This window comes from Loxodonta africana, chromosome 3 (assembly GCF_030014295.1).
Source record: "Loxodonta africana isolate mLoxAfr1 chromosome 3, mLoxAfr1.hap2, whole genome shotgun sequence".
NCBI lineage: Eukaryota > Metazoa > Chordata > Mammalia > Proboscidea > Elephantidae > Loxodonta > Loxodonta africana.
Window position 1 is genome coordinate 161,017,853 of NC_087344.1, and position 20,448 is coordinate 161,038,300.

Consider the following 20,448-nt stretch of genomic DNA (forward strand, 5'->3'; position numbering starts at 1 on the left):
AATTAATGACCCCATCCATGTGCTCCCATACCGTTGATTAATAAAGTATTTACCGACTGCCTAATATGCGCTCAGTACTGTTTTACGCACTTGGGATTCATCAGTGAAAAAAAAATACAAAGATCTCTGTTTCACGGAGCACTTTGTTGAAATCGTGGATAACATGGGGTATGAAGAAGAGAAAAGAGGAGCATGTGTACACTGAAAAAGCTCCCCAGGTGACTGACTTTATTACGCTCTCCTCCAACTGGTCCAACCCAGGCTGAGAATTAAAACACTAGAAAGTTTACAACAAACTTGTACTGAAAGCAAAAATTTAGAATGTAACAAGAGGAATCTATAGGATACCTTGCTATACTTTCTTACATAAGTTCTTACTTATCTTTTCTTCTAATTGATTAACTTTATCTCTGGATTCCTGTAGCAGAAATGTTAAATCTTTCATTTTGTCTTCTTTCTCATTGCTTTGGATCAACAGTAGCGAAACCTAAAATGAAATATTTAAATAATCAAAAATTAAATACAGCAACTTCACTAACGTAAACATTTAAGTGTCAAATTTTTAGTTACACTGATGCAGACACCAGTTCGTATAAATGGTAATCATATTTCTATTTTTTAAAGTCATAATCCTTTAAAGATAATAAACAAAGTAAGTTAAAATATTATATTTGTCAAGGAAACATGAGTTAAATAACACACTTAAGAGAAAAAAATTTAAATATAAAAAATTAACAAGTAAATTGTTAAAATGTCATTAGCTATACAGTTCAGGTTATCTTTATTTTTTTTTCATTTAATTCAGTAAGGTGCTAAAATATATTGTAGAGAAGGCTTCTCAATAGCTTTTTAGCAGCAATTTTTTATTATTATTATTATTGTGCTTTAGATGAAAATTTACAGAGCAAATTAGTTTCTGATTCAGAAATTTATACACAAATTGTTTCCTGACACTGGATGCAATCTCCACAATGTGTTAGCACTCTCCCCCTTTCCCTTTCCACCCCTGGTTCCCTGTTTCCATTTGTCTAGTTTTCCTGTGCCTTCCTGCCTTTTAGTCTTTGCTTTTGGGCAGGTGTTACCCATTTGATCTCTATACTTGATTGATTTAAGAAGCATGTTCCTCATACGTGTTATTGTTTGTTTTATAGGCCTGAAGGATTGGTACTTCAAAAATATGGCCTTGATGATAGAAACAATGCTGGAGATTGCATGACAGAATTCTGCAAGACCGATGACTTCTTCATTTCGAATACCTTCTTTCAACAACATAAATGGCAACTTAACAAGTGGACCTCACCTGGAAAACACAGGAATCAAACTGACTACATCTGTGGAAAGAAATGATGGAAAAGCTCAATATCATAAGTCAGAACAAGGTGTGGCGTCAACTACAGAACAAACCATCAATTGCTCACATGCAAGTTCAAACTGAAGCTGAAGAAAACTAAAGCAAGTCCACGAGAGTCAAAACACAACCTGAATATGTCCCACTTGAATGTGGGGATCATCTCAAGAATAGATTTGACACGTTGAACACTCATGACTGAAGACCAGGTGAGTTGTGAGAAGGTATCAAAGACATCATACGTGAAGAAAGCAAAACAAAATAAACCTGTTGCCATCAAGTGGATTCCAACTCATACTGATCCTATAAGACAGAGTAGAACGGCCCCATTGGGTTTCCAAGGAGCAGGTGGTGGATTTGAATTGCCGACCTTTTGGTTAGCAGCCAAATGGTTAAACCACGGCATTACCAGGGCTCCATGAAGAAAACAAAAGATCATAAAAAGACAGGAAAGAAAGAAAAGGCCTCTGAAACTTGCTCTTGAACCTAGAGTAGCTAACATGAATGGAAAAAACGATGAAGGAAAAGAGCTGAACAGATTTCATAGAGCAGCTCGAGAAGGCAAAATATTATAATGAAATGTGCAAAGACCTGGAATTAGAAAGCCAAAAGGGAAGAACACACTCAGCATTTCTCAAGCTGAAACAACTGAAGGAAAATTCAACTCTTGAGTTGCAATTCTGAAGGATTCTATAGGCAAAGTATTGAATGATGTAGGAGGCATTAAAAGCAGATGGAAAGAATACACGGTCAGTGTACCAGAAAGAAATGGCCGACGTTCAACCATTTCAAGAGGTAGCATATGATCAAGAACCAACAGTACTGAAGGAATAAGTCCAAGGTGCACTAAAGGCACTGGAAAAAAAAAAAAAAAACAGGGCTCCAGGAACTGACGGAATGCCAATACAGATGCTTCAACAAATGGATGTAACACTGGAGGTGTTCACTCATCTATGCCAAGAAATTTGGAAGGCAGCTATCTGGCCAACCAACTGGAAGAGATCCATATTTATGCCCATTCCAAAGAAAGGTGATCCAACAGAATGTCGAAATTATAGAACAATATCATTAATGTCACACGCATTAATGTCATTCAAAAGCTGTTACAGCAGCACGTCGAAAGGTAACTGCCAGAAATTCAAGCCAGATTCAGAAGAGGACATGGAATAAGGGATACCACTGCTGATGTCAGATGGATCCTGGCTGAAAGCAGACAATACCAGAAGGATGTTTACCTGTGTTTTATTGACTGTGCAGAAAAAGAAATCACCAGAAAGAAGTAGGCAGAACAATTCTTGGAATTAACATAGGGCTAGAAAACAGCCAGAGTGGAGAAACTTCATAATGTCGGGTAGAGTACTCAACTCTCAACTGAAGTACACTAAAACTCAACAGTGGAAGCAATTTAATCCTAGACAAAATGCTGCTCTGGTCCCACCTAAAAAAGCTTAAAATCAACCCTTGAGTGGATCAACTGTTTCCAAGTAGTTTAACTGGGTCCCAGAACAAAGCGCAAGAATGTTCACAGGAATATTTAAAAAATTCAACACCCAACAAGGCATATTACAATATCTAGCATTTAGTCAAAATTTACCAGGCATGCAAATAAGCAGGAAAACCCATGAAAAGGAGGGAAAAAAAAAAAAAAAAAACAGAATCAGAAATACACGATAGAATTAATAGACAAGGAAATTAAAAATAGCCATTATAAATATAGTCCATACATTCAAGAAGGTAGAGGAAAGCATAAGCATGTCAAGGAAAGACATGAAAAATGTAATACTCAAATCAAACTTCTAGAGATGTAAAATGTAATAACTGAGATGAAAAATATACTCGATGGAATTAACAGATTAGACACTGCAGAAAAAAATACTTGTGAACTTGAAGTCATAGAAATAAAAACTATCCAAAATGAAACATGGAAAGAATGAAACAAAGCTCCTTGGCCTAAGAAACTGTAAACGTAGCATTGCCATTAATAGAGATGGAGAAGCCTTTGAGAGAAGTATCAGTTCAGGTTTTTTCCAAACGGGTTTTCTGAGGTATAACACACAAAGCATAAAATGCATAAATTTTAAGTGTACAGTTTTACCCCACAATCCAGTTTTAAAACACGCCCATCACTCAAAAAGTTTCTTCACACCCATTTGCAGTCAACCCTTCCACCATCCCCAAAGAACCCAGAATGTTTCAAGCATTACAAGTAATAGGTACTGTGAAAGAGTGGTATGAAACAGGAGGCCTTTCGGAAATCTGTAAAATGAGTAGTAAGGACTCCCCAGGTCCACTCTACCCTCCTACCCTGAACTCTACTTCCTGACAGTCAATGTAGTCAGCATATGTACTCTACCTTTGCAAAAGATATAGGAATAGTCAAATTGAAAAAGAAAATCTCTAAACATGGGTATTCCAGGCACAGGGAAATGTAGGAGTAAAAAATATCATTGAAAAGTCAGAATATGCCCTGAAGTCTTTCTTAAAACCAATCAACAGTTTAGCTTAATTAGTTACGAATGTCTGCCTTGAGCATTGTGCCCTTTAAGATCTATCTATATGGGACCAAACTGATAAAAGCAGCTCAAAAGATTAGATAAGAGAGCAACTAGGAGTACATAAAAACTAGAAAAAAAATTTTTCTTTTTTTTTTTTTTTTTTACATAGCAAGGTGTATATAAATTTTTGTATCAGAGACTGATTTGATTTGTAAACTTTCACTTAAATTACAATAAAAATTATTTTTGAAAAATTAGATAAGAATCTTAGGGGGGAGTGAGCTTATGTTAATAGGGGAGACTCAATTCAGAGTAAGAGGTTAAGAATGGTTACACACACACCATATCGAAAAACTAATTCAAAATGGATCAAAGTCCTAAATATAAAGCCAAAAACTATGAAGTTCATAGAAGAAAAAATAGGATCCATGGTAGAGGCCCTAATACACAGCATTAGCAGGATACAAACCACAACCAACAACAAACAAACTCCAGATGATAGGCTAGGTAACTGGGATCTTCTAAAAATTAAAAACATATGCTCAAAAAAAGACTTCACCAAAAGAGTAAAAAGAGAGCATACCGATTGGGAAAAAAATGTTTGGCTATTACAAATCAGACAAAGGTCTAATCTCTAAAATCTACAAGAAAATCCAACATCTCTACAACAAAAAGACAAATAATCCAACTGGAAAATGGGCAAAGGAAACAAACAGATACTTTACCAAGGACATTCAAGCAGCCAACAGACGTATGAGGAAATGCTATCAATCTCTAGCCGTTAGAGAAATGCAAATCAAAACCACAATGAGATACCATCTCACCCCTGCATTAGTGGCAAGAATCAAAAAAACAGGAAATAACAAATGTTGGAGAGGCTACGGGGAGATCAGAACTCATGCACTGCTGGTGGAAATGCAAAATGATACAACCATTCTGGAAAATGATATGGTGCTTCCTTAGAAAGCCAGAAATAGAAATACCATATGATCCAGCAATCCCACTCCCAGGAATACATCCTAGAGAAATAAGAGTCCTCACACGAATAGACATATGCACAGCCACGTTCACTGCAGCATTGTTCACAATAGCAAAAAGATGGAAACAACCTAGATGCCCATCAACAGATGAATGGATAAACAAACCATAGTATATACACACAATGGAGTATTACGCAATGTTAAAGAACAATGATGAATCTGTGAAGCATCTCATAACATGGATGTATCTGGAGGGTATTACGCTGAGTGAAATAAGTCAATCACAAAAGGACAAATATTATAGGAGAGCACACTGTAAAAACTCATGAAAAGGTTTACACACAAAAAGAAACAATCTTTGATGGTTATGAGGGAGGGGAGTGGTGTGGATGGAAAAACACTAACTAGACAATAGATTAGTGGTAACTTTAGTGAAGGGTAAAACAGTACATAATACTGGGGAAGCCAGCACAACTTGACCAAGACAAAGCCATGGAAGCTCCACAGATATATCTAAACTTCCTGAAGGACTCAATTGCTGGGCTGAGGGCTGTAGCACCATGGTCTTGGGGAATATATTGCTCAGTTGGCATAACATAGTTTATAAAGAAAATGTTCTACATTCTACTTTGGTGAGTTGCGTCTGGGGTCTTAAAAGCCATCTAGGATACTCCACTGGTCTCACCCCTTTGGGAGCAAGGAAGAATGAGGAAAACTAAAGACACAAGGGAAAGGTTACTCCAAAAACTAATGGACCACATCTACCACGGCCTCCACCAGACTGAGTCCAGTACAACTAGATGGTGCCTGGCTACCACCACTGACTGCTCTGACAAGGATCACAATAGAGGGTCCCAGACAGAGCTGGAAAAAAATGTAGAACAAAATTCCAACTCCAAAAGAAAGACCAGACTTGCTGGCCTGACAGAGACTAGAGAAATCCTGAGAGTATGGCCCCCAGACACTCTTTCAGCTCAGTAATGAAGTCACCCCTGAGGTTCACCCTTCAGCCAAAGATTGGTCAGGCCCACAAACAAAATGAGACTAAAGGGGCACACGAGCCCTGGGCAAGGACTAGAAGGAAGGAGGGGACCCAAAAGCTGGTAACAGGGAGCCCAAAGTTGAAAAGGGAGAGTGTTGACAGGTCATGGGGTTGTCAACCAAAGTCATAAAACAATATGTGTACTGTTTAATGAGAAACTATTTATTCTGTAAAACTTCACCTAAAGTACAATTAAAAAAAAAGAATGGCTGCACATCTTGAAAGATGAAATCAGTGTCACTGAACTGTACACGCAGAAATTGTTGAATACCTGTACGCTCTGCTGTATATATTCTCAACCACAAAAAAAAAATTTTTTTTTTTTACAAGTCAGTGTATGATGAGACTCAGCCTATCTTTTCTAACCTGCCTGACTCAGCTCCAAAATGCCACCAGCCAAGCTTATATACACAAGCAAGAATTTGGAGAATCACAGAAAAAAAGTCTTAAAAATAATGACATTTAGGACTCCCCAGCAAAAATACCAGCTGCCCATGCCATCATTTTAACAAGGAAGCCCAAGAGTCTGTAAACTCTACCCATACATCCAAAACTCCTAAGAGCTTTTTAATACACTTCACTATTATATTGTGTTCTTTATAAGAAGCACAATTTTAACTTTTAAAAAAAGACCTCTTTCTTTCTGAAATCTGATTTTAAAATTCAGTTCACAGAATTTCACAATACAGAAAATTGTTAACAACTTTCAAAATATCTAAACATAATGCATAAATTTGAATTCTATCATTTAACCAGAACTTAAAAAAAAAAAAAAAAAAACTCTGAGTATTCTCTCTGTAAGTCAAGAAGAAGAAAATCTGCAAAAACAGGGAAAAATAGAAAGGGATTCCTTTCTGTGCACTGTTTTCCATTTGGGAAGCAGAAGACTTGCAACTGATAAGGCTGACATAAAGGTATTCTAAAATCAATACTCTCGTGAATGTGAAAAGACACAGACCATTTTTAAGTCTAGCAAGATATGACATTAAAATAGAAGTAAAAGAATGCTTTAGTTCTCCTCACTGATGTCATGGATAGTATATTTGAAAATTAACTGCAAATATGGGCTGAGCGGTCAATGATCATCTTCACATATTGAGATTTTTGTCCAAACATAATTTCTCACAAAACACTTTTGCAGCAATGTTCTATTACCCACTCATAAAAACACTGTAGAAGAGTCATTGATTTAAAAAAAAAAAAAAAGCACTAGTATTCACTGACTGCATATTTGAGTAAATGAAAACATTAACTCTGCTGAGCAAAAGGCTAAATATTTGGATATGTGTAACTAGTTTATAAAAATTTATCATGCAATCAGGAAATAACTTCAAATTTCTTTTCAAATTTTAAATATTTTATGAATTAGCAAATACAAATACAGAGAACACAAAGAACAGTTCGGTTTTTTTAACCTGCTTTTCCTTGTCGTTTATTTCCTTTCTATATTCTCCTTCAAGGTGCTGGATTTTTTCATAATCTTCCTTTACTTTAAAAATAAAACAAATATACTTTAACATCTTAACATATTGGTATAACCTTTTCATTACAAACAAAATTTAAAGTTTCTGAGATTATATTTCATGTCTTTATCTCATTATTATATTAAACCCCAAAGGTGTCTAACCAGCTAAAACCACTACTGTTTTCTTGCTGATAAATTTGTTTACTAAATTGTGAATTTCAGTAATATCAAAACCATAATAACTTAAGAAGTCTACAATTTTCAAAAAAGCACACTTTATAAAAACTATTCGCAACACTCTAATCTGAAATAACAGTAGATTTTAAATACATGTATTGTTTTAACATGCATACTTTAACTACCAAGAAATGTAAAAATATGAATAAGCCATGCTTAGAAAATAATTAAATGCAAACCATAATAGGTTTGATTTTAGAAAAAATGTAGCTTTAAGCTAAAAAAGTATTTTTAACATGTATCTATTCCCTGCCACATTCCACAAGATTTTGAGGAGTTTATTTATAAAACTACATCAAATATAAAATAGTTGAGGGTATCAGGCTGAAGGGATAAAAACATTGAGAGACTAATAAAAATATAAAACAGTAGAAGATAATATAAAAATGAAATAGGATCCCTACACTTAAAATGCATTTCCAGTCTGGAATTTTCAGCTTGTACACGAAGTTCCTCAAAAGCTATTATCATTTTCTGGAATATAAAGTTTAACTTTTAAAACTCATATATAGGCTTTTTAAATAAATTTCTTCAAATTTTGAAAATATTAATAAATTTGTATAATGTGCTCTTTACATTTAAAACTGTATATCTTCAAATAAGGCAAACCATATAACTTTGAATAATTAAATAATTTACTTAAGAGCATAGTAGGAATGTCTATTATGGTTTCCCAGATGATCAAAGGCAAGGAAACGGATAGCAGATGAGATAAGAAAGGTAAGCAGGAGCCAGACAGAGTAATAATTCTTTATGTGTTTTTCAAATTAATGGTTATGAGTCACAACAATGGTTATGTGCTAGTCTCTGACACAGAGAGAGTTGATAAATTAAATGATGTCACTAGCATGTAAATCAAAAAAGGTACTAAATAATAAAACATTAACACACTCATAGTATAGAATCTTGGGAATTTTATTTGTGATGTAATCATATATCAAAAATAAATAATAATCCTTTCAGCAAGAAGAGCTCCCCATATCTTTATAACTATTACTCTACTTTGCTTAGAAATGCTCTGTTTAAAATATTCAAATTTTCACTACCACTTACCTCAATGTTATTATTTAGATCCACATAAACTTGCCTAGTTTCTTCCCGTTCATATTCATCTATTAATACAAAAATTTTCAAAATTAACATTTAAAACAATTATGATGCTAACAAGATAATACTCAAAATATCTCAGAAAATATTAAAAATTGTATATTATTGAAGGGCATTGGCATATCCAACTCAGTACTGCATTTTTTTTAAGTAGCAACAAAAGCAGTTTGATAGTAAGGCATGATTGTACTTCATGATATCAGGATCAAAAGCTTGGTGTTGTTTAAACAGCCCTAATTTCTGTTTACAGAACCACTACCCATGAATTCATTCAAACTTTGTAGTATATATTTATAATTTTAGCGTTTACAATGACTAGAGTTTTACTAACAATGTATTTTTCCCTTGTACATTTCATGTAAGACTCATAAGGTACACATGAAAGGCAATGTTTGTTCTTGTCTCTTGCTCTATCTCTGAAGAGGATTTTGACAGGACCCAGAATCTCAAAACATAATAATCAAACTGTCATCGATATATTCCAAAATGTTCATCAATCAAAGAACTAGGAAAATGTAGCACTGCTCTAAGTCTCAGATTATTATCTAGCAAGCAATCAAAGAGAATAAGGCACACAATGAGATAAGCAAAAAGAACTAGAATCTATACAACAGATGACAGAAAAAGATCTTGAGAGATTCAAGGTATTGGCGTAATCAAACAGACTGTAATACAACTCTGTTTACTATGTTCATGGAGATAAAAAGCTGAGCTTAAAAATTTCAACAAGGAACTTGAAACTCTAAATGTGACACTACATATTTTAAAAAGAGCCAGCTAATAATTTGTGGTGGTGGTGGTGGTTGTTAGGTGCCATCAAGTCAGTTCTGACTCATAGCAAACCTATAGGACAGAATTAATAATTAAAGAAAAATAAAATACAGTAACAGGAATTAAGAACTCAACTGATGCATTTAAAAGCAGATGAGAGACAGATAAATAATTAATGAAGTGGAAGAGAAGATAGAAGAAATTATCCTGAATGCAGCTCAGTGAGACAAAAAGATGAAAAATACAGAAAAAAACAGAGAGGGTGAAAAATACGTAAGATAAAGCCACAGTTGCCTCATTGCTGTGTCTTGAAAAGACCATCAACAGGCTCTCACCTCAAGGACTTTGCACTTGCAGTTTCTTCTGCCTGAAATATTTTTCCCAAAATAGCTACATGGCTGATTCCCTTGCCTTATTCAGGTCTCTACCCAAATGTCACTTAATCAGAGAAAACCTCCCCAACCATTCTACCCCAAAATATTCTCTCCTAATCTTTTTTTTTTTAATACATATTTTGTTTCTGGTCTGTCTCCCCCAACTAGAATATATACTCCATAAGAGCAGAGACTTTGTTCATTGCTGGTTTTCCCCAGCATCTAGAATAGATGTAGGCACTAAAAATAAAAAAAAAAAAGCTGAATGAGTGAATAAATAAAAGACAAAATATGAAATCACAATAAGAAAAAAAAAAAAAAAGGATCAGCTTACAGTTTAAGTCAAGAATCTGGCTGGAACTGACCATAATAAAGATTTTTAGAAAAACTACATATCACATCAAGACATACCTTAACCTTAGCTAATTTAGGAGATCATCTAAAAAAAATGCATAAATGGTTCTTCAAACCAATCCCACCATCTGATTTCTGGCTTAAAGAGCTAATACCTAAAGTGAAGATAGAACAGGTAGCCTTATCTCTCCAGCCCACTGTACTTTTTTGTGATACAACCAATATTTTATCCTGTACTCCCATCCCTCTACTTTCACCAATTTCTATATCTAAACAGGAAAGCTAATCTCAAAAGTTGAATAAACAGAATGTAGTGTGGAGGAGCTGGTAGTAATACAACATATTCTGGAAGGCACATATGGTACAGGTTCAAAAGCGAAGCAAAGGACTTACAAGCAGGGACTGAGAATAAAGAACTCGGCAATAACGCATGCTGGAAATAACAATAATGGCTAACATTTATTGAGCACTCTGCACTGTTCTAAGCATTTTGTATTTATTAACGAGTTTAATTCTCAAAACAACACTAAGAGGCATTTCATTAACTAATAAACAGAGGGTCAGAGGAATTACATAACTTATTCAAGGTCAAACAGGTAGAAACTGACTGAGTTTGAATTTAAGCACAGCTGTCTAAATCCAAGCTCTTAAGCCGTAAACTCTATGATATATGAATTAACTTTTTTTAGCTAAGAAAAATAATATCCTGAAAAAGCAGGTAGACATAATTTCCTAATGGATTCTTGTCAGCAACAAAGTAGAATTAGTATCAAATCAATGGCAAAGATACAGATTATTATTTTTCATAGTCAGATTATTAAATTCTCTTAACAAAATAAGAAAAATTCCTACTTCACAATTAAAAAATCAAAAATATACAAAATACAAACTTGCTTTCATATACGTATCATATCACAACCTTATTAGAATGTTTTAAAAGAACTTATGGTCTTTAGGAAGAAATTCTATTTAGATTGGAAATAAACATTGCACCACTATTCCTAAACACTATGCCTTCAGCATAACGCTCCCCTGGTATTTTCTATTATGAACATGGCTATATCTTATTCTTGACTAAAGTTCCTGGTTGTTCCAGACAGAAAGGAAGGTTAAATGAAACAAGGATTAACTATAAATGCCAAGTATATACCTTTTGAAATATATTGTCTTTCAAAAGGTATGAGCTTTCAAAAAGCTCAAAGAACTGGGAATCTAGTTACTACTATTATTAAGGTCTGAGGCACATATAACTTATCCAAATCAAAACTGGTTCCAAAAAGCAAAAACACAATTTCTCCCCCAACTCTACCCTTATCATTTAAATAATAAAAATAGATAAAATTACATAAAACAAGAAATATATTTACATTTCTTTGTCTTTTCTGCAGATCTGGCACAGGTTTCTTTGAGTAAGTTGCATAAATGCCTTGTAGCATTATTCCTGAAACAAAGGAAAAGAGACTGCCTAAGTATAATCTGATCTCAGAGTCAAAATCACATATAGAAGTTATAAAACATATTGTTACAATTTGTAAACTTTTTAAGAAATTTTTTAAATATTATATTTGGTATATATCACATACTGCTTAGAAATTAAAGTGTCAACGAAAAGTGGATTAACTCTCTTAGTAAAGGTGATGTAGTAAAATGCCTCCCTTTAAAAGTAAAAATGATAGCTCCTTAAAAAGTTTCTACCCAAGTATCTATCAATAACCTTTCAGTGAACAGCTGCAGATTTGCCTAAAGAAAAATAATAAGACGACAGGGTTGGGCTTTTCATTTACTAATTATCCTAGAAAGGTTCTAATCTTCAAAACATAAAATAAGGTAACTTTCTCACTATGCATTCCTTATGTGAATAATAAGACCTTTGGCTTTCTTTTTGAAGCTGCCAACACATATAGCAGTTAGATCAAATTTCCAACTACATATTTAAACCTATTTATTAGTTTAGTGGAAAACAAAAGTTAGAACATGACATATGTCATATCCTTTAACATTTTTTCAATAATCTAGTAAATCAAAAAGTTAACAAATCACTGAAATCAAGAGCAGCTTTCTTTTGTTTCCAAAGCCTGTGACGATTTCCTAGCACTGAGCGATAGTACCTAAGGTATGATCCTTGGACCAGCAACATCAACATACCTTTTTAGAAATGCAAATTCTTGAGCCCCACTGCACTGAATCAGAAACCAGGGACAGAAGGGGAAAAGGGGGTGGCAACAGTGACCATAATTTACCAAATGCAAGAATGTAGAATGGGTATTCTTTTTCCACAGCATCCAGGTAGAATTCTGTTCATAAGTTAATATTATAAAACACACAGAAAGTGCTCAATAAATTTATGGTGAAAGAATAAATTCATTAAGTTATTACTTACTCTTTTATTAAATCTTTATTTTCTTGAATTCCTTCCTCTAATTTCAAACTTACTTTTTCATTTTCAAACTAATTTACAAAACAGAAAAACAGTTCATCATATTTGGCTTAGCAAAATAAACATGAGAATAATTATTAGCAGCATTTCTTTGCTAACATATTACAATGGCCTATAATAATTGTCTTCTTTCCATACCTAAAGGAACTTATCACTATTTATGGATTTCCCATAAGAATACGGATCTCACTTTTATCCATCTAAAATCAAATCTGCTGAATCATCTCCAAAAAGCATTCAACAATATTTTAATGGAAATCTTCTCCAAACATTCTGAAGTGATGTTTTATCTTTGTCCTAATCCAATGCGGCCTTTTTCTCAACATCCTTCTTTCACTTTATGCCATAAAATCACAGCTACACAGTTTTAAATTTAAAGTTATATCTACAAATGCCATATGCCAATATCCTAAGATATTTATATCAAACTCATAAATAATAGGAATAAATATAAACTATAATAAATTAGAATCATTAAAACAATCTTTATCTAAAGTAATTTATGATTTCCCTAATCATCTTCATTGCTTTGTGCAACTCGTCCTCTGCACTCATCCCTAAAGTTGAAATGCAACTAAGTGTCAGTAAAGCTTCAAGAAAGCACTGTCCTTAAAATTCACATCACAGAAACAAGATTAACTCAGCTTACCCTAATACTCTTTCAACAGTATTATAATATTTACAGTATTGTAAGTTATTGCATGATATTTACAATTCAAAATTTCATTATACCTGTAATTCCTGAATGGCTTTACGCTGTGCTTCAATTATCTTTCTATTTTCTTGCAACTTATTTTCTTTCTGCTTCAGTTCAGATTCTACATTCACTTTCCACTTCTTGATCTTCTCAGCCTCCTTATATAGTTTTGAATATAGTCTGCTCATTGGCTCTGAATTCTATTAAAATAGGTTTTCCTAAATTAGGTTCATCGTTCAAAAATTTAATAAAACAAAATTACAGCTACCTATTGAAAATATCCATGATTAATAATATATTAATAGCTGAGACCAAATCTCTCCTTAGTTTCTGTCTAGTAGCATACTGAAAGCTACATTAACTCTTCTAAACTATTAAAGCAGTATTAGCTACTTTGCTAAAGTTACCTTGCTGAATAAAATAAAATGGCTCCACAATGTGCTTAAGTCAGAACTTAAAAACGTTTTTGTCAATGACACAATACGGCTACTGAAGAGCTAAAATATTCCATTCTACAAGAAAATCTATAAATCTTTAAAATAATCTTGAAATATTTTGACTACGCAGTTCAATAATTAACTAAAGGACATAAACTTTAAAAAATAATGACAAGAAAAAAAATGGTGAACACAAGATCTACCTTTCATCAAGCTCAAGGTTTTATTTGGATTTCTTGCATTTTTTTAAAGCTACATTATAAGATAAATAACAGAGTTTACGTCAAAAAAACACAAATAAATCACACTGATTTCTATTTGCTGACAGCCCTTCATTTATTCATAAAATAGGTTTCATATTTAAAAACTCTATTATGATACTACAGCAACAAGCTTGTGGCACTTTATCAAGCCCTGGTAGTGCACTGGTTAAGCGCCTGGCTGCTAAACAAACAAAAAGTTGGTGGTTGGAACCCACCAGGTGCTCTGCAGGGGAAAAAAATGTGGCAGTCTGCTTCCATAAAGATTTACAGCCTAGGAAACCCTACGGGACAGTTCTACTCTTTCTTTTAGGGTCACTATGAGTCGGAACCTGCTCGATGGCAACGGGTTTAGTTGTGGGGATCCCATAAACAAAAATAATTCTTTATAATTAAAGTCAAAATTACTTTACTCCTACAAATCCGTTAGTAAAACAGGCAAACAATGAATTTCACCTATTAATTAAAGGATTATTTTCTAAAATACTAGCTTGGTTGTCACAGAGTCTCTTCTCATCATGTGTCTATCTTCCCTCTTCTATTCTTGATTTCTGGGTTTTAAAATTAAATTGCCCCTGAAGATTAGGATGCTTTTATAACCCAGGAAAATTCGTAAGCCTAGTGTTTCAGCAAATTACAAAGATAAATTTTAAAAAAGATTTTAAACAATTTAAAACATTAATAACCAAATATGAAGCCTTTTGAAGCTTCAAAAGAAAGGTACATACAAATAATAACAAATTATACTCCAATTAAAATACAGATGGGAAATCTTCCGACCTCAAAATCAGAGTCTTTTGGTCCTTCCTGGTAGTGACAACTGTCAGAGTTATCAACCTAAAAAAAATGAATAAATGTCTCCCGTAAGAAAGTATTTCTGATGAGACCCTCCAAATAGCAGCAATAAATACAGAAAAAGAGTAATCCAACAACTAAAGAGTTCTTTTTAAGTATGTAATTCAATACCTAAACAGATTCTACTTATATATATTATGTTAACCAACCTGTTCAAGCATGGGTAAAAAGTTAACCTTTTGTAAAGCAGGATCTGCAAGATAAAAGACAAATGGTATTAAATATAATAAATTCTTAATTTTTTATTAAGTATTATATCCACCTTTAAGACTCAAGGATATCAATATAACACATTTTCAATAACTAATAGCATATACAGTAAAAAGTTTCTATGTTAGCTGATACATTGCTTTTCTAGTCTCCTACCTGAATCAATGTTTTCCCCATTTTTGGAGCGATTAGTCATTGCAAATGGCAAGCCAAAATCATCTTCCATACATTTGTTGAAATTCTAGAAAACAAAGACAAAGACATTCTTAAACTTATTATCTCCTACCATTTTGATCCTAGTAGTCCAATATATGTACATCTGCTTAAATAAGTGACTATTGTTGTAAACCCTTTAATGTACTTATAACATTTAAAATATCAAATGTTTTTGCTATGTAAAAGAAAAAGCAAGGCAAAATTTTTAATTAGGTGTTTTCACTTATAAGATGACGCCAAACTATAAGCTACAGAATTCTTTCTAGGTATTTGAGAATAATATTAGTAGTTTTAACTAGTAGTTTAGAATAATATTAGACCCTTATTTCATTATTCATAATTCATTATGACCTTTCCCTTGATAGAATTGAGAACAGTCTTCACTGAATAGCATTTTAATGTTATACCATTGGCTGTAGCAGCCATAAGAAATCTTCTATAGCACATAAAATTAAAATATTCATTGCATCATTCCATTTACAATATAAAGTAGCATGTGAGATTTTTTGGAAGTAATTCAGTAGTAGAAAAAAGGTATGTTTCCCCTGAGAAACTTGGCACAGTTCCTCCTTTCCTAAGAGAATTTTATTTTATAAATGAATTTGTTTCCCTTTTTGTCCTGCCAACCAGGAAGCTCAGAGCCAATTCGAAGCTCAGCCACAGACCAATTTTTAGCCATATTTGTAGTTTCTTTTTCCTTGGTTTTAATTTTCTAATTCATAATTTATTATTTCATCATACATGTCTAATAAATTGCCTCAAGTCATTTAAGAAAAGAGGAAGATTAAAACAAACAGGTTCCATTATGCATGCAGGGTTCTATGACAGCAGTGTTTATTGAAATGAACAATGCCTACACACAGTGGGTACACTTATTACTCATTCAAAGCAACATTATTCAAAATTCTTTGGTAAATGAGGCCACATTTGCTGAAAAGAAATAATTATAAAATAATATCACTAAGAAAATACACTTGCTTCATTGACTTAAAGTTAAGAATAGTCAAATCAAGATCCACATACAAAATTTACCTTGAAGAAATTAGAATCTCCTCCCAAGGTCTGAGGTTTCACTGCAGACACCTGACTACTACTTAATCTTGGTGGTACAAACAATTTAAAGGGTTTTTGCTTTTCCATTTTCTCTCTTCCAGTTGTAAATATCTATTGCCCAAAATGGAAAGAAATAAAAGTGTTTTACGTTGCTTCATCAACACACTATTTATTCTTTATGGAAAGGTGACATTTGTAGAATAAATGGCTATAAAAGGAATTAACATAATCTTTGCTCCTGTGCTTGCTGGTAAAAAGCAAAAACACAGACTAGCCTGATCATCCATAAAGTACCAAATACAGAAGTGAAGAAACATGGAAATGTGCAAGAACAGAGAAACACAAAATTTTAACTAAAAAGTTAATTTTACTAAGGTATACGCAATAGTTTGTCACCTTCTAAGTCAAACAAAAGCTGCTAAAATATGATAAGAAAACAATTTACAATGAAAAAATAACAGAATTCAAACATGCAAGACAATAGTGGCATCTTTTTGCAAAATATAAGGCAAAACTAATTCAAAGGGCATCACTGAAGCGACTTTACAGCGTCTCTTACGGCTGTGGTGGTCAAAGGTAAAACACCCCTATTTATTCCCACTGACACCAGTCGCTAAGGTGGCGACTTAGATCGCAAGAAACTAAATCAAAAGGCCTGATAAGAAAACCCTTCACCTTTACAAGCGCTAAAATGCATCAAGTCACCAGAGGAACCGTCTTATTTTCTTAGAGGACTGTGGATGGCCGCATTAAGCAGACGCAGCATTAAAATATCGTTCCAGCTCTGGGTTCCTTATTAAAAACCCAGTAAAACTGCCCTTACCTTGGAAGAACCACGGGCTCAGTGCCCACGAACTGCTACCTGCTGTCTAGTAGGGTAGCAGAAAGACCCAACCAGAGCTTCTGCCTCCGAATCTCAGAAAGGGAGGGAAATCGTTCCACCTCCGAAGCTGGAGGACAGGCGCATGGCAGAGCACCACGGCTGTTTAACGGCTAAATAACGGTCGACCGCACCGGCTTTCAAGGCGCCGCGAGACCCACATCTCGCGAGATTTCCCTCCGACCTAGTAACCACTCTTTCCCGGATTCTTGCTTTCCTTCAAGTTGACATTGTTCAGGCCTCTGTGATGGTCAAAGAATGCAAGGAAAGTTGTGTCAGATGCTATAATGGGAGCTAAGAGTGTAAAACCCATTTCTGCCCTCCCAGAGCTCACAGTCTTAGGAAGGAAACAGATATTCAAACGATTATACTGCAGTGTAAACACTACTTTAAAAGTCGGGTTTTCAAAAACAGTCATGAAATCATAGGGAAAGTGGAGTTTAAGGCGTCTTGGAGAGTCAGGAGCGAGGCTTCGCAGATGTGGTATATTTCTGTTAGTACTTCAGCCGAAAATAGAATGGTTAATAGTTGACCAGAGAGTCAATGGAGAAAGGTTATTTCTGACTGAGGGAAGGTGAGCTCTCAAGTTATGAGAACAGATTAGTACAAGTGAGTGATTCCAAGAAGCATAATATGACTGCAGCTGTAGGTGTGTGAGGTCGAGATGGAAAATGAGAAAAAATAAGGTTTGAGACTTCAGCAGATATGAAAGCTGGCAAAGATTTTTGGGTTTTAGCCTTAATGAGTGGGAATGTTAAAGACTTCTGAGTGGAAAAGATAACAATCAGGTTCAAAAGATAATTTGTAGTATGAAGAATGGCTTAGGCTTATGAGACTGGAGTTAGGGAGACAGCATTAACAGCCAAGATAAGACATGAGGGCCTGAGCTAAGAGTGGCAGTGGAGATGAATTCCAAGTTGCAGTGGAGTCGATACCGACTCACAGTGACCCCATGAATAAAAAAAAAAAAAAAAAAAAATTGGGAGATGTCAAATATGAAAAATATTTACGAAGCACAGCTAAAAGGATTTGAAAAAATAAATTAACAATTTGATGGTTGTCTAAGATGGTTGCCTGATTACTGGCTTTGGCAGCTAGGCACACAAAACAAACAAATAAAACTCATTGCCCTCTGGTGATTCCTACTCATAGCGACCCTATAGGACAGAGTAGAACTGCCCCATAGGGTTTCCAAGGAGCAGCTAGTGGATTCGAACTGCCAACCTTTTGTTTAGCAGTCGAACACTTAACCTCTGCGCCACCAGAGTTCTCATAAAGGACGAATGGTTTAGGCAATAATATAATGAGTTCAGTTTGGGACATACTGACTTGGTCTCCAGGTGGCATAATACAGTTGATGCTTTTTCGAAGGGTTTTAGCAATATTTTTAAATAACCCATTTTGTTTTGTATAAATTTAATTTATGAGACACAACAGTTTCTGTAAAAACTACAAAATTTTTGAGCTGGAAAGGACCTCTGGAGGAGCCATTTTAACGCCTTCATTTTACATTTTGAGGAAACTGAGGCCCAGAGAGATGTAGTTATGGCAGAGCTGAGTCCAGATACCTAAAAAAGATCAGACACTCCCTCCAAGAGATAATACCAAGAACATGCACAAGATACCTACAGCAGTAATAATTGATATACTTTTAAAAGATTTTAAGTTGAGAGAATTTCAAATTCTAATTTTGGTTGAGTTCCATAGAATAGTGAAAAATCAAACTTTTTTTTTTTTTAGTTGAAAACCAAAATGCTACTCCTAGTATTATATTAACTTAAATTCACCGTATTTTATTTATGTACATCCAGGCTTTCAAAACAGTAGCACCACCATAGGAATTCTCATTTTCATGTATTTCACATGCATTTAAAGTATTATCGTGCCATCTCTACAAGGACTAAAATATTCTTGGAAAGATTTCATGTTTTAAGAACTTTTTAACTTTTAAGAACTTCATTTATATTACAAAAGATGTTGCGAAATGTCAAAATACTGTCTATCAGAATGAGAAATAAATTATGCTACATTTCCCAATACATGATAAAATGTTTCTAGTGATTTATTATTTTAATTGTTTCAATGTCTTACCACCACAATTTCTAATTTGGGTTTATAAAGTGTCTGTTTCTCTAAGACGTTAAAAAAAGGTAAGCATTCAACAAAGTTTTGTTCCTCTTTAATCATTATAAAATGCTGTAACAGGAATAGGTTTAAAATGATAGTTCATTAAAATTAAAATTGCTGACCACAATATGCCTTTAATGAAGCGCACAAACTGCCTTCATTCTGTTAACTATTACTACTAGCTAGCCTTTTTCAGATCTGTAAATAATCCATATCTTTTCATTCAATTTTCTGTTAAATGGAAATAAGTGAAGTTTCTCCAAGTGAGAATGCTATTTATTATTATTTTCTTTTGAAGAAACCACGATGTAACAGTAGCCGTTGCTTCTTTTCAATCCAATCTTGAAAAGAGTCTTTGATGTCCCTCTAGTGGTGGTTTTTTTATATGTCACAAAATTTGATGAGCATTAATGATGTCCATTTTGTGGTGAAATATTGGTAACGTAATAATCCTGTGCATGTTTTTCAAATCAGTCGTCCTATGATGACAGATAGAGTAGATAATATTTGGGAAGTTTAACATCCTAAAATTTCAGCAATGTGCAGAGAAATCCCAATTCTCAGAGAGTAAATTATTCAATTTAGGGTCCTTTGTTTTCCAAGTGCTAAGTATTTCTGAGTAGTTGTGATTCAGTGTTCTCAATTCAGTGAGCCTCCCTATGAGACGAGCAAAATGATGTAGGTCTTCTGGATGATAGATTTTTGCATATTTATACAAAATTTGTAAAACTGGCTCTTGTAAATTTTCCACACGTTGCTTATTTTTAAGGCATGGACGATCTGAAAAACATCATATTTATCTTAATGTATACTGAAAAGTGGTAGAAGATAATTAATTTCAAACAATACAGTTTTTAAAATAATAAAACAGTAATATTCACTAAACCCTTAATATATTCCAGGTATTATGCTAAGTAACTTGCATTTATGCATTATCTTATTTAATCTTCATTCTATGAAATTGTAGCATCACTACCATTTTTTAGGTGAGAGACTTAAAAATTAATTTCCACAAAGTCACATAGAAAAGAAGGATCATACATAGTTAGAAAAATATAAGGGCAAGCAAGAATTACTTGAAACTTAAAAAGATTAAGTAATTT

General features: G+C 33.8%; 1 protein-coding gene across 2 annotated transcripts in view; it reads right to left on the minus strand.

The window, feature by feature from the left end:
- Nucleotides 1-16,425, minus strand: part of SYCP1 (synaptonemal complex protein 1) — a 180,362-nt gene extending 163,937 nt beyond the window's left edge. For both annotated transcript variants that reach the window (XM_064282384.1, XM_064282383.1), the window contains exons 1-11: nucleotides 16,318-16,425; nucleotides 15,226-15,310; nucleotides 15,009-15,052; nucleotides 14,785-14,841; nucleotides 13,343-13,507; nucleotides 12,554-12,621; nucleotides 11,541-11,614; nucleotides 8,621-8,679; nucleotides 7,972-8,041; nucleotides 7,281-7,354; nucleotides 379-487 (exon numbers count right to left, since the gene is read on the minus strand). In XM_064282384.1, coding sequence (XP_064138454.1) covers nucleotides 379-487; nucleotides 7,281-7,354; nucleotides 7,972-8,041; nucleotides 8,621-8,679; nucleotides 11,541-11,614; nucleotides 12,554-12,621; nucleotides 13,343-13,507; nucleotides 14,785-14,841; nucleotides 15,009-15,052; nucleotides 15,226-15,310; nucleotides 16,318-16,425 — 913 coding nt within the window. The remainder of the gene's footprint in view (nucleotides 1-378; nucleotides 488-7,280; nucleotides 7,355-7,971; nucleotides 8,042-8,620; nucleotides 8,680-11,540; nucleotides 11,615-12,553; nucleotides 12,622-13,342; nucleotides 13,508-14,784; nucleotides 14,842-15,008; nucleotides 15,053-15,225; nucleotides 15,311-16,317) is intronic.
- Nucleotides 16,426-20,448: the final 4,023 nt, after the last annotated feature.